Source organism: Filobasidium floriforme, assembly GCF_021052385.1.
Source record: "Filobasidium floriforme strain CBS 6241 chromosome Unknown HD553scaffold_32, whole genome shotgun sequence".
NCBI lineage: Eukaryota > Fungi > Basidiomycota > Tremellomycetes > Filobasidiales > Filobasidiaceae > Filobasidium > Filobasidium floriforme.
This window is the reverse complement of record NW_025763653.1, coordinates 22,820-35,820: the sequence shown is the minus strand read 5'-3', so window position 1 is coordinate 35,820 and position 13,001 is coordinate 22,820. Positions and strand designations below refer to the sequence as shown.

Here is a 13,001-nt window from a genome sequence, read left to right as displayed (position 1 = left end):
CAGCTCGATGTGGGAGTCATATAGGTGAACGATAGATGAGAGATCGACGGATGCGCAACAGAGAGCGATAGAGAGCACCGGATCGATGTATGAGGAAGTCTGGCGAGTTTATTTCTCGATTCAGCGAGGTGTGGTGCATATTTCGCTGCGTTGTTGTCGATCAACTGGATCTTAGTGACTAGGGCGACCGCAGGGGGTTTGGATCAGCTATAGCTTCGCTGCTCGCTGAGGCAACCATATGTGGGTGAACAATCTCTTGTGAATCGTTTCGATGGGGAACCAACTTCTGGGTGACCCAGTTTTGGGGCTGCGGTGACCCATCGTTGGGTGAGATGATGACGTATCTTGATTACGTAATTCACTTCAGCCCCCCGGATCCGGTCCACCTCCACCTCCACCCTCCTGGCTCGGATCCGACGCTTTCGACCTATCGACAATGGTCTCCGTCACACCATCACTACCAATCTCACTTGCTATCAACAAGCCGAAACCGACCATAGCCTCGAACCACAAGAACGCATAAACTCGAACAATCGCCTTCACCCACTTTCAAAGAGGAACCTCGACCTTGACCTGCCCGCACTCCTAGCAATTCAAATCCAAACAAAACGATTACCACAGAACGAAGAGGTCGACTACGCTAGCCCATGAAGTAGTCTCGCTAAGGGGTACATAATCCTGGAGATTCGGAGATGAGGATGAGAATGGAGATGATGAGGAGGATGAAGATGAAAAAAGCGGAGTCGAGAGTCGATTAGGAGTGAAAGTGGAGTGGAGTAGGAGTGGGAGCGATGGTGGGAGTGGGACTAAGATCCGGGTAATGCGGGAAGATAAATCGCTGCAAGGTAAGTCCGAACGAATTCCTCCACGCTGGCTGTCACCCCATCACAATCAATCACATCACTTCGAAAACTTTCTTGCTATCCATCCCTGTTTTGTTATGTTTGGTGGAAGTAGACGAGCTGAACCTGGGTTTGAATCTTTTGCTTCAACTCGCCCTCGGCCCCGGCTTTGTACTCGTACTCCTCTTGCAAGGTCTTTCCTTCCCCAGCCCGGGTTACGTCATTTCTACTCTTCTCACCCCACCCAGCCGTTCCCTCCTTCCATCTCCGCTTGCGGGACCTCTCCATCATATCGATATTGATACCCATCTGATCTTTTATCACCCCGGAACCCGGAAACCTCGATGACCACACTACACCACTACAGGCGTCGAAAAGTCTACAGGGTACAAGGCGCACAGAGAGGGCTTTCCACCTAAATCGACCTAATCAAAGGGTCGTTCCGACGGCCGAGATCGAGGAGGTGAGTTGTGGAGGATTTCCCGAGCTTTTCTCGCGCCTGGTTGAGATCGAATTTGCACTTCGAAAGCTGACCTGAACGCTTTGCCTTCTTTTGTTGAAAGGTGAAGGGACGCAGTTGGATTCGGATTCGGATTCGGACCGCAAGGCAACGCCGTCGAGGCGAAGTTGATGTTACATTGTGGGCGAAGATACTGGTCAGTACTTTACAAACGTGGTGGGGTTGATCTAGGTCTATGTGCGTTCGTGAAGTTGATTTAGGTTCGGGTCTTGGGGTTCGCTTTTGTTTGTTTGCAGGTTACATCACGTTACGGGCCTACTGGTGGTCTTGAAGCAAACGCAAACGCGAATCGTGGCAAGAGAGAGGTTGGGTCAGGTTGGTAGTCATACGACAAGACGTTCAAACCGGCTCTTCCTTGGACGGAGGGTGCTACTTGAGCCGCATCCGAGTCAACATGGATTTCGGCGCCTTGGAACTCGTCGATGATAGGACCAGGACGGTTAGAGATTTTGCCTCGAATCCGGAAAGAGCGGAAAGGATCAAAGCGGGATGTTCGCCCAAATCTAGAGGACGCCAGACCCGCAGCCGAGGTACGAGACGTTCGAGGCGCTCGACGAATATTGGGCGTCGAAGCGAATGGGAGTTCGCTGGATCTCATCTTGGGGGTAGCGGTGAGTCTCTACTGTTCTATCCTATAGGGTCTAGGTCCTGTTACCTGACGATACTATGTCCGGTTGTGATCCTGCACAGTGAAACACAGCTCGGTGACCTTCTCGGTGGCGCCATCAAACGTGGGAAGACATGCTCGACGTCATCAACAGTGCGGCGGCATGGTCAGGCTTCGTACGGCGACTGGTAAGCGGATGACTCGGCCAGATGGACGTCGAGTTGACCTCGCTTTCGTGCCTCCACCATCTTGGCTTATCCAGCCTTTTCGTCTACAGGTAGTCATAATGCGTCAGTCTCCACCTCTCGTGCGTCATGTTCCGTGCTGGAACTGACTCAACGACCCCATGGCCCACGCTCGGCATAAACCGCAGCCCAACAATGTCGCAAGCCACCCAAGCCCAAACCCGACGTCGCTCAGCTCTGTTTGCCCGACTTTACGCCATACCGGGGCTTTGATAGTGAGAGTGCGTTCGTTTATGGACATTACAATCAGCCAGACGTCTCTAAAAACAGACATGTTCTTACAGCGCAGATCCTGAGCAACTTTCAGCGCATATCGGCAACAAGATCATCAAATTGCGTGACACCGCTACCCTTGTGTCTGCGAGCTCGGCCACCTTAAAAGCTGCAAGGACATCTGGGTTTCGCTTCGAATGCTATTCGGCTTCTGTGAGTTTAGATTGGCGCACCCAATTGTTCACCTGCCAAGCGATGCTGACGGACCTCGTACAACACCTACGCAGGAGAACAGGGTCAAGCCGTCTGGTACTTCTCGCGCTCCTACTACGGTATCGTCGGCATGAAGACGATACATCCGAATCCTGTGACACAACGGATCGCCTAAGCCGACCGGACCCGAATCGAAGCGGAAATCTGTAGGACTTGCAACCCGGACCGCCATGTTGATGGAAGACTCGAACGGGTGTCCAGAGGAGGAATCGCCTTGATAGCTTGGGCAACCCATCGAAGGGTGAGTCTGCTTTCACCTTTGACATCTCGGACAGATTCTTTCGCTAATCGGTCCATTGTCAGCTTGCAGCGAATTGACGAAGCTAAGAGAGAGGAGCTACGATGACGTGCTTCATCGCTCCACCGTCATATTCGAACATTCTCGAGGGCATGCGGGTGAGTAGGCTGGAATTTGAGGCTGCCTTCCTTGTCCCTTTCAACGGCATCAAGCTGATCTTGCCGATCACTTTCCAGATGCTCACGTACGGCTGTGTGTCGTTGAGCATTGCGTACAGCGACAAGTCGTTAATCAATGGTCAGCGAAACGTTCGAATGATGGTATCGATGCTGTCCCGAAACTACCGAAGTTCGACGACTGTTGGCGCTCCTGTCAGAAAATTCGGTACGCACCCCGGACAGATAACACGGAGGTGGCAGATGCTGATCGAATTGTATTCCTTCTGACGATAGGTACTCAGGAAGGGCAGGCAAGACGAGGCAGCTTCCGAATCTCAGCTCGAGCCGATATCATCGCACCATTTCTGCTATCTGGAAGCGTCCGCCTTTGGCTTGTCTATCGAACACCCACCCACATGAACATTACATTATTGAGCTTCAGGATTCTTGCGAGACGACTTGAAGATGTTCGCAAGCTGAATGAGCCGGCGCTCAAGCAAGCATTCGTCTCGATAAGCCGGCGCTCAGTCGAGGATAGATTCCGAAGAAGTCTTTCGAACCCGAGATTCCGAAATGTGATCCGTTCGTCGTTCATGAATGCCCATCGTATATCACATCCCCTAACACCGACTATTACAATCACGTTCAATCGAGATTACACCTGCAACAACCTTCTAATCCCGTCCAGCCCTAAACCAACCCACCGGCCTTGTTGGCGAAGAAAGAGTCGACGGGAAAAAGAGGCTGGTCGTCGCCCAAGTCGATCGGAGGCAACTGATACTCGGCGTCCTTGTCGTACGGTACCGCCTCCAAAGAATCTTCCCCGGCGGACCTGCCCATCAGGAAGAGAGAATCGCTGCCAGGGTCGATCGGCGGAAGAGGCTCAAAGTCCTCACAAGGGAGGCCTTCGCGTAAATACGGCTGTGCGAAAATTGGATAATTGGATCAGGTCACCGACACCAATGACAGAGAATGATGGGGAACGGGACTGACCTCTAACCTGACCCGCGTCTCTCGTGGTCTAGCGACCACCGCCTGTCTTTCCGCTTGATACATCCCCGAGTCTAGATCTAGATCTCGGCGAGGGCCGAACTCGAGCTCCTGAGGTCGGACGATCTCGCCGACTTCGAACTCTCTCCTAGGCTCCGGCGCATCCAAGAAAGCTTCTTGTTCTCGAAGCGACGCAGCCAAGAGAGCCTCCTCGAGAGACGCATTGAGCTTCCCCATCAAAGAACCGAATGGGTGGGGAGGTTCCGGAGCGACGGGAGAAAGGTCTTGTTGAAGCGGGGGAGGAGGGTCTCGAGGTGGAAGCCGAGGAGGGTCTTGTGTAGGAAGCCGTGGAGGGAGCCGAGGAGGTCCTCGGGGCGGAAGGCGAGGAGGATCCCGTGGAGGGAGAGGCGGAGGCGCTCGAAGACGACTCAAAGGATCCTGGCTGGAGGAATTCAGGAAAGGCGAAGAAGTCGACCCTCGCAACCTCGGCTTCTTGGTGACTTTGACAAAATCTCCTTGAGCTGTAAGAGGAGGACTTTGGCGGTGACTGGTATCCCGATTCTCCTTTAAGTCCTGGTCCTGCTCGTCTTTCCACAGCTGTAAAGGCGAGAAAGACCAAGTCCTTCGGATCTTCTGAGGAGGAACTTCAGTCCCTTTTGGCTTCGCCTTAGGTTCCCGTTCGCTTTGCTCATGTTCAAGCCGGAGTCGTTTTTCTGGTTCGTCGGCGGGGAAAGGAGCGGGGAGATGGTGTTCCTCGTCTTGACCTTTACTGAGATGAGCATTGCGATAACAAGAACGAATCAGCTTCCAGCTCTATGGCTCTATGGAAGGGTAGATATCGAGACGACTTACTGCTTCTTAGCGAAAGGATTCCAGTTTTGAAGGGATCCGAGACGACGACGAGATTTAGGCGCCTCATCGATATTTCCGTCTGCGGTATCCTTTCTACAACGACATAGCGGGATATCCCTGGTCAGGATCGACCGTTACTGAACTCGTGTCTTTCCCAGACGACTTACAAGACCTCAAAGCCGTCTCCCTCTTCAGATCCCGATCGAAAGGAGGTCGCCGCTTGCGAAATGCCTTTCTTGTTCGACCCATTGAGGTGGATGAAAGGAACGCTGGGCATCGCTGAGGTATTTTGCGAAAGGGGAGGTTGTCTATTGTCTAGTAAAGGATGGTTGCCAGCGACTTGTAGGTTGAAGACCGCAAGTTGGCGAGTGGAAGGATGGTTGAGGTCGAAGAACGAAGATTGAAAGTCGAAAGGATCTGGTCCGTCCTTATATGTCCCTCCGAGTCAGCCATCACCGAGCCAAGCTCTACACCTCAAAGGCATCGCGTCTGATCGAGTGGGTTGTTGTTGTGATCGTTTTCGAGCGGCCTCTCGGTCTGCTGCCTCTCTCCTCTCTCTCCATGCCATGACCTTTCCGGCAAAGATGCTTCGATGATCTGCGTTTTTACGTCATTCGATTCGGGCCTCGCGTTGCTGGACCATACGGTGCAGCTAGCAGCTTGATCGATTGATGAACTTGATGAATCGAAGAGGACTGAATCATATCACGATCAATGATGGCTATGGCTACGCTACGTTACGACGAAGATCCGATTGCAGCAGCAATCAGCTTGGATTCCAAAGTCTAGGTAGCTCTATCCCCGTCGAGATGGGGGTGGATGGGATTCGGATCAAACGACGTGTTTTTTGGACAATTTTGCATCCGCAAAGTGGGCGACGCGCGTCCAGGAAGGGGTGTGGAGGTCCTCGAGGGTCCCCTCTGGCTCTCCTGCCGTCATCGTGCCACGCGACCCACTTTGAAACACGAAACGCTCATCAGATCAAGGAGGAAAGAGATGGAGAGGGTTTTGTCGTGGTTGTGCCGAGGCTCCAGGGGTCTTAGCAGAATCGACTGGATAAGGTGCCGCAGTCGCGCAAATCGGGAAGGTATATATGAGCCAGGGTCAAGCCGCGTCGGCTTGTCGAATCGACGTCGCCGTCCTAATGATAATATCTTGAAGATTCATCGCTACCCGGCGCGCTACTTCGATTCGATATTCTCATCGACGATCTATCAATCCCTCACACCATGTGTGACCTATCTCCTGCTCCTTCTGATCAATCTGAAAGCTCACACAAGCCGAGCGCGACAGCCCTAAATTCAAGTCAAGTCCCGCCCCGCTTCGAGGTTAAAGTATGACTATGACTGGCCGGCGTCCTTACTGATAACTCCCTCCTACTTCCTACTGTACCTGCGATTCAAGCTCTTCTTTACGATAATATCTCACAAACTTCCTTCTCCATACTCAAACCCAAAAACCCAATCAATACAATACAATACTTTACGTCCAACATCGTTCAACCCAATCCCGATTGCAATTTCAGTTTTAGTCAAATGACCCTGCTCTGGATGATTTTCGAGATCGAGATCGACTTTGACATGATCCCTATAACCCTTCCGTCGATTTAGATTTCGAAGCTACTGTATTACAAGATTGTATGTTTCTACATTACAGTCCCTGTCCCTGTCGGAAGGTGTTCCCAGCGCGTCTTCCTCAACGTGGCTGTTGATTTGTACCGAATGTCCCCGTCCGGTAGGTCCGGCCCAAATCGTCCAATCGAGAAGCCATTTTCGCTGTCGAGAGAGAGAGAGAGGTCCGTGCGAGTGATGCGACAATCGATGAGGTTACAAAGCAGCTTCAGAGGGGTCATCGTCGAGCAGAAGGATTCTAAACGATCTGCCCGATTGGAGATGGAGAGACTCGGGGGAACAGCGCACAGCCTAGACCTCCTGTTCAGATTGATTGAAAGTAGTAGATCCATCACTAATCCATTCGATCTCGTTGGCGGGCCTCGTGTATACAAGGTTGTTAGGTTTGTACTCATACGTGCGACTGTTTTACGAAGATGATAATGATATACCTCTAGACCACCATATACCATCTTCTTAGAAGCTAGAAGGCCGTCGGGACGTCAACACCGCGGGAACGTTGTCCCGTCGTTATCTATGCCGAGGACTGCGTTCGAAGGGATCTCCGAGTGCTTTTGTAAAGGAGGCTGGCAATTATGTAAAGGTTGTTGAACACTACGCTCGCCAAAGGAGGGGGGCAAGCGATGCATGGACGAAATATGGAACTGCCGCATCCGAACACGAGGATATAAATATCACTCGTGCTGCCTCGAAGAAGTCACTGAATTCCGAACCGACGCCCCGGCGAGCGAAAACGGTTTGACGAGGAACACCGAGTTTCGATAAGCGGCGCTCGAAGTGATACTGTACAGTGAAGGCCGCGCGGAAGTAGCCGAAGATGATAGAGTATGAGAATCACAGTAAGGCAGATGGATGTAAGCGCTGCGCGAGCTCGTCAACAGCTAGTTCCTCAAATTCTTCATGTGAGCGAGTTATGGGTGAAAGCTTTGATTATAGTCTGGCGTGTAATAAGTGCAGTGGCACCGTAGCCATGTATGCCGTAAAACTGTATGAAGGGTAAAGTCCGATCGAGGAAGTTCGCGAAGTGAAGACAACGTCTAGTTTGCAGGATGAGAGCTATGTCCGCAGCGATACGATATGCGATACGGACGGTTTCCATCAAGTTAGGAGGATGATTATAAACAGGAAGACTGTATCGCATAGAAGGTGCTAGGGAGGATGTCCCTCTGAACTTTCGGCTCTCTAGGTCGCACCCGCTGAGCGCGCGCTTCCCTCGCATCGCCTCGCTACTGGACTGCTTTGCGAAAGCCCAGGAAAGAAATGATATCGTGCTTTCTGCCGTTGCCCTTGTACTGTTTGGCTGCTGTCGATCTATGTTTGTTGGGCGATCCTGACGGCAACAGTGCTTTGTCCCTTTTGATGTCGTTCTCGGGATCTTCTACCTCTCTATCGTCTCCTTCTTCCAGGCCCTCACCCTCACGTTCGCCCTCGATCTATTCTCCGTCTCCATCTACTCCACCTTTCTCCTCTCCTATCGTTGCCCCCTTATCGTACACTTCTTTCGTCTTCGCCCATCTTTACAGCAGACCAGCTGTTCCATCTCGCCCTAGACCTTCCGTCGATTGTGCTGAGCCGCGCCAACCTTTATCCGACCTCGTTTAGGACAAGCAGGCCCTGCCGCCTCGCTCTCAGCTTGTGTGAAGTGATGAACAATTTCAGGTCGTAGGCCGAGACTGTATCGCCAACTTCTGGGTGGTATGCGTTTTATTCCTTAACGTTCGCTCTGCTCGCAAGCTGTTCCCGCATGTACGTCCCGGACGCATCTGGAAGAATTGCGGGCAAGAGCAGTAGCCGTCGCTCTGTGTCCACCCGTCCTTGCTCCTGGTCTTCTGAGCAGGAGGTCCTTCGGCCCGGACCCGCCTACTTAGTCCTGCTGGAAGGTATCCTGTCGAACCCCTTAGGGTCGATGGCGATGACGTGGTGTGTGTCGACGATTGCCATCCTCCGGAATCTCTCCAGTACCGAGCCGTTTGCAATTTCGGCTGGTCCTACATGTGCGTAAGGACTGGCAAAGGACAGCTTGCTTTTGTGTTTGACGATCCGGTTGGTTACGGTTTTGTTGTTGAAATTCGAACCGTTGCCGGTCAGAGGAATGATGGACCTGGTACGTGGGTCTACTAACGCCTCGACTACCGTCAGGGCCTTCCTTGTGCGTCCAAAACATGTTGTAGATTGTAAAGCAGCCCACCGCTACGAGCAATTGATTCATCTCGCTCATGCCCACCGGCATCGAGACGAAGTCCATTGCGACTAGCGAGAACGGGCTGAAACGCAGAACCGGCTTCAGAAGCAGGCGCGGGTTCAAGGCGGACGCAGTGGGAATATACGCTGAGCGCGGGGTCTACGTCCCTCCTCATCGATGTCCGGTGGTACGGTTTCCTGAGCTTGTCCATGGTCAGACCCCTTTCGAGGTGTTCATTAGTCTCGCGGATCGCTTGCGTGGCCTCCTGAGGTAAGCTTGCACCGTTGTGACGTCTAGCGCAAACGCTCGATGATTCTTCCTCGCGATATCTTGAACGCGTGTTCTTCGTGCAGGTGGAAGGTCCGGTCGGTTTGACTCATGGTCGTCGTTCGCTGCGACTTCCATTCGAGGTGAAAGCTCGGTCGCTTCTGCGTCTGCGTCTCGGGAGTTCGGCAGACGGAGCCTCCTTCACTGGCCATGAGTTCGCTTCTTTTCACCTTCCAGGTGTTCGTCTTCCCGTCGTCCACGATCGATAGGGTTTCGGCGCCGTAGTCTACAAGGGCCTTGATTTGCCACAACCAAGGCTTTCCGAGCAAGACTGGCCAGTCTCAGGCGCCTCGGGTCTGGGAAGTGACAGGTTGGAGTATCTGCGGTGTCTGCGGTGTCTGCGAGCCTGCGGTGTTTGCAGTGTTGCGAGTTGATGACTTCATGTTGAACTCCGCTTTGCCGTCTGGAAAATCACAATCAACAACAGCGTTGCGGAACCTCGCTTGTGATTTTGAGACCCGTTCGCAGGCCGAAAGTGGAAATCGGGATGGTCCAATTTCGGGATTACGCCATGTGGGAGCGTAGAGAGTTGCCACGAGATCATGGTCATGCTTGCATCGCAGTTCGTTGTCGCATCCGATGGTACCAGCTGGTCGTACGTGAATCGTATGGGAAGATCGATTGTTTTGATCTTTGACCTCGTCGCGATCTTGTAGCATAACAAGAAGTCAAGTTAGTCGATTGTCGGCTTGTACTGTGTGCGGGCTGCGAGATCACCGGAAGGGTATCGCCAAGGTAAAATTGTCTTTCCTCGGCTAATAGGCATCGTAGTGCGATAAAATGGTAACTTGGCGCCGTCGAGCTCACTCGAAGTCAAAATGGTCCTCCTCTGGTCGTCCGTCTTCGCTTCTGTATACTTGGTCTCTTCTTCCGCCTTGCGTTCTCCTTTCCCTACTCCCATACTTCCTCCTCCTACCACCTTCTTCGGCTCGATGCTAATCCGGTCCCTATCGCCATGTTGTCAGGGAATCATTCGTTGCTTCTCCGCCCCTCCATTCTCAGTTCGTTTCCGGGATCGGTAGGGACCAGGTGAGTCTGCCCTGACCTTTCGAGTAGTGGAAGATCATATCGATTGGACTGCATCCCCCTATCTTCTTCTTCCCATAAATATATATTCTCGTGTGACAGCCTTTCCCATGGCCAAACGTCGATTCCTGCGACGCGGTTGAGTCGAGTTGTAGAAAAGACTGTTGCATATGCGGGCCGCGTCTTGCTTTTATAGATTTCTTAGCTCCTCGAAGGCGAATACGGTGGAGTTTGGAGGATCTGTCATTGGATCTGGCCAGTTGCGAACAGATACAGGCGGTCTCCGCCTTCTTCGCTGGCGGCTGTCTCTAACGCTTCGGTATCGATGAAGCTGAAACCGCCGAGTTTCCGATAACTCCTCGATACTGACATTCCCGATCCCGACGCTGCCACCAAGATCCTTGTGCGCTGAATTAGGTCACCCATTACTAGGGAGACATCTTTGTTGCCGAGTTCTTGTCCAGCTCGCTGGCTGGCGAGTGCGAGGTTTCTTGAGCAGGAGACGTGTACCATCTCTCCGGCTCCACCTTGACGGCCACTGATAAACCGTAGATCCCTCGATCAGAATGGCCTGAGAGGATTGAGCCTGCCTAGTATCGTTCTCTTCGTGATCGAGCAATACCATCGCATCCTGGAGCTTCCTGTGCTAACGTTCGACATTGTCGCCTTCGTGTCTGGATGTCGACATGTGCCATCTCGGGGGATCTCTATTCGCTTCGGGCTAGTTCTTCCAGTTTCCTAGCTAGCTCCGATGGGTCGACTGAATCTAATTCGGGCGAGCCGATGTGGGGAGTGTTGCCGTTGAGGAGTACAGAGTAGATCGAAGATGGGCCGTTCGATATTCCATCCTTGTTTGATGGGGTCCATGTCGGCTGTTAGGGTTCGTTGAGGTCCGCAACCCACAGACCCGACAACCTTGCCAACCGCACAACTCTTTTTTCTTCTATGTCTCTGTTGGACCGTTCGGTTGTACTTCAAGGCGTAAGAGGTTGTGGTCCGAGATCGACTCGTGCACTTTGGTGGTTTTCTACTCAGATGTGGCGGTGATGGCGGTGTAAGTCATTGTGATTCATTGTGATCGCTTGAATCGGTGTACCTACTGTACGCGGCTCTCGAATCTCAACGAATTATGTATGTATAACCGATTATAGGCGGTTCCTCTAGACGATCAGTACAAGACCGCCCCCGGGACGTGGCTCAAACGACCTCCCCGTCTCCGTCTCCCCGTTCTAGGTCCAAGTCGTCGAAAGGATCCGTAACAAAATCCAGACTAGCATCATCATCCTCCACCCAATCCTCCTCCTCCTCCCCCTCCTCGTTCATCCTGAGCGACCGTAACCTCACCCACATCCGTCTCCGTACCCAACCTCCCCATCCGCTCCGCCCGACGTCTGGGCCCCATCCATGTTTCCGGAAGATGTAGTTGTACTCCCACCCGCGCTCGTCGGTCACGCCGTCTTGCCGCATGTTGACTAACCAGGGGGTCAACCATATCCAATGAGAGCTAGGGGGTTGGAAGGTGTGCAAGTCGTACATGGTCGTCATCGATTTCTTGTCGTGTTCGTGCCGCCGGAGCGTATGTTTCAGCTGGGAATACGCATGGGCCTTGTCGTACCGTTGATGATGATGATGATGTTCTCCTTGATCACGCTTGCGGCGATGTAGAGCAAAAGGTCGAGATTTCAAGGTGTTATGCGGTGGAGGGTCGGCCGATGCGCTTCGGTCGGTTGTGGGGAAGGCTCGGACGGGTTTGAGAGCGTGGATAGGGACCGTATAGGCTTTGGGGTCGAAGGGGAAGAGGGTGGACTTGGAAAAGTGTGGGGTGCCCATGAACATGATGCTGCGAGATCCGATATGGCAAAACGGGTCAGCAGGTTTTTTTGTCCCCTTCCCCGACAACATGCATGATACGCACCCTCTCTGGTTCTCGAAGAGGACTGCTCCAAGCAAGATCAACGGAGATCTTCAGCACTGCTAGCTTCACGAAACATCTTGCATACGGAAGTGACTTACCATCCCAGACGTATTCCCTGGTATGACCCTTCTTGAGCTTGCGTACCTCCGCCTTGGCCTGATGCCTCTCCTCGGGTCTCGGTGCGAGCAGGTCGACCATCTGGCCAGAACCCGCATTCCTAGCCTTTGAGATCGGTATGGGCTGCTTCTTATCCACGCTGTGGGCTTGCTCCGGTGTTCCTTCAGGTGACAAGGCGGAAGGTGTCGGCTGCGAGGTGGACCCTTCGGGACGATCATCGTTGGATGGGAAATGAATGTGCTGCGCACGAGGTAGCGGAAGTCCGGGGACGTCCGTATCGAGGGGTTTGGCTGGGTCTGCTTTTCTAACGAGCAGCTTGATAGGTGGTGGAACTTCCACTTCGGCTCTCCTTGACCTTCCTAAACGTCTACGCCTCTTGTCCTCAGAATCCGCTTCCATCACCTCGTCCTCCTCCGAACCCCCTTCGTCTACCCCGTTGCCCGAGTTCCTAGCCAGATCTCCCTGCTTGGAAGACGCTCTCGACCGAGTCTTGCGTAAATGAGATGAGCGGAAGAGGCTGAGAGATATGGAAGATCTGTGTCGGCTGTGATGATGGATGTGACGACGGGAGGACAAGGCTTGATCGATCTGTGCTGCGAGATCTTCATCGCCCGTTGTGGTCGGCGAGAGGACCGGCGAGAGGGCGGCTGACCCTTCCGTCAGGGGCGAGGACATGGTCGAGCTTTCGAGAGGATACGTAGGTCAGGCTGGACGCGGAAGACTAGAATTACCAGGGTATAGCTGACGACAACGAGTGAACCATATCCGTTGAACGAATACATCAGAGGTCGAAGCTGCGACGAGGTTCGTCATACCTCTTCTGTCCATTTTTGCATCCGCGCATCCTGAGTTTTGATTACGTAAC

The 13,001-nt window shown here is 52.9% G+C and overlaps 4 protein-coding genes across 4 annotated transcripts; 2 read left to right on the top strand and 2 right to left on the bottom strand.

Annotated features, from left to right (window-relative positions):
* Nucleotides 1-1,756: 1,756 nt before the first annotated feature.
* Nucleotides 1,757-2,774, top strand: HD553DRAFT_346588 (uncharacterized protein; the record flags this gene model as incomplete). The annotated part of the gene is made up of 6 exons (XM_046183215.1): nt 1,757-1,973; nt 2,053-2,157; nt 2,251-2,259; nt 2,343-2,435; nt 2,504-2,640; nt 2,715-2,774. The coding sequence occupies 6 exons, from the start codon at nt 1,757-1,759 to the stop codon at nt 2,772-2,774; spliced, it is 621 nt and encodes a 206-aa protein (XP_046032461.1).
* Nucleotides 2,775-3,662: 888 nt separating this feature from the next.
* Nucleotides 3,663-5,693, bottom strand: HD553DRAFT_353369 (uncharacterized protein). Its single transcript, XM_046183768.1, has 4 exons — nt 5,106-5,693; nt 4,939-5,031; nt 4,090-4,855; nt 3,663-4,017 (listed from the first exon to the last, which is right to left on the bottom strand). Exons 1-4 carry the CDS (start codon nt 5,213-5,215, stop codon nt 3,787-3,789), a joined length of 1,200 nt encoding a protein of 399 aa, XP_046032460.1. The 5' UTR covers nt 5,216-5,693; the 3' UTR covers nt 3,663-3,786.
* Nucleotides 5,694-7,545: 1,852 nt separating this feature from the next.
* HD553DRAFT_320643 (uncharacterized protein) lies at nt 7,546-8,590 on the top strand. The gene has a single exon (XM_046181165.1). It carries the CDS (start codon nt 7,830-7,832, stop codon nt 8,169-8,171), a length of 342 nt encoding a protein of 113 aa, XP_046032459.1. The 5' UTR covers nt 7,546-7,829; the 3' UTR covers nt 8,172-8,590.
* Nucleotides 8,591-10,922: 2,332 nt separating this feature from the next.
* HD553DRAFT_167949 (uncharacterized protein) lies at nt 10,923-12,896 on the bottom strand. The gene is made up of 4 exons (XM_046176876.1): nt 12,118-12,896; nt 12,020-12,041; nt 11,205-11,944; nt 10,923-11,131 (listed from the first exon to the last, which is right to left on the bottom strand). The coding sequence occupies exons 1-3, from the start codon at nt 12,809-12,811 to the stop codon at nt 11,302-11,304; spliced, it is 1,359 nt and encodes a 452-aa protein (XP_046032458.1). The 5' UTR covers nt 12,812-12,896; the 3' UTR covers nt 10,923-11,131; nt 11,205-11,301.
* Between the last annotated feature and the right edge of the window lie 105 nt (nt 12,897-13,001).

What these genes read in the sequence shown, in the direction of transcription:
- HD553DRAFT_320643 (XM_046181165.1), top strand. Translation starts at nt 7,830, where the DNA reads ATGATATCGTGCTTTCTGCCGTTGCCCTTGTACTGTTTGGCTGCTGTC.
- HD553DRAFT_167949 (XM_046176876.1), bottom strand. Translation starts at nt 12,811, where the DNA reads ATGTCCTCGCCCCTGACGGAAGGGTCAGCCGCCCTCTCGCCGGTCCTC. An exon ending in CAGGGAATACGTCTGGGATG is followed by an intron (nt 12,042 to 12,117) that starts GTAAGTCACTTC and finishes TGCTTGGAGCAG; the next exon opens with TCCTCTTCGAGAACCAGAGA. An exon ending in CTCTTCGAGAACCAGAGAGG is followed by an intron (nt 11,945 to 12,019) that starts GTGCGTATCATG and finishes CGGATCTCGCAG; the next exon opens with CATCATGTTCATGGGCACCC.
- HD553DRAFT_353369 (XM_046183768.1), bottom strand. Translation starts at nt 5,215, where the DNA reads ATGCCCAGCGTTCCTTTCATCCACCTCAATGGGTCGAACAAGAAAGGC. An exon ending in GGAGACGGCTTTGAGGTCTT is followed by an intron (nt 5,032 to 5,105) that starts GTAAGTCGTCTG and finishes ATGTCGTTGTAG; the next exon opens with AAAGGATACCGCAGACGGAA. An exon ending in AGACGCGGGTCAGGTTAGAG is followed by an intron (nt 4,018 to 4,089) that starts GTCAGTCCCGTT and finishes ATTTTCGCACAG; the next exon opens with CCGTATTTACGCGAAGGCCT.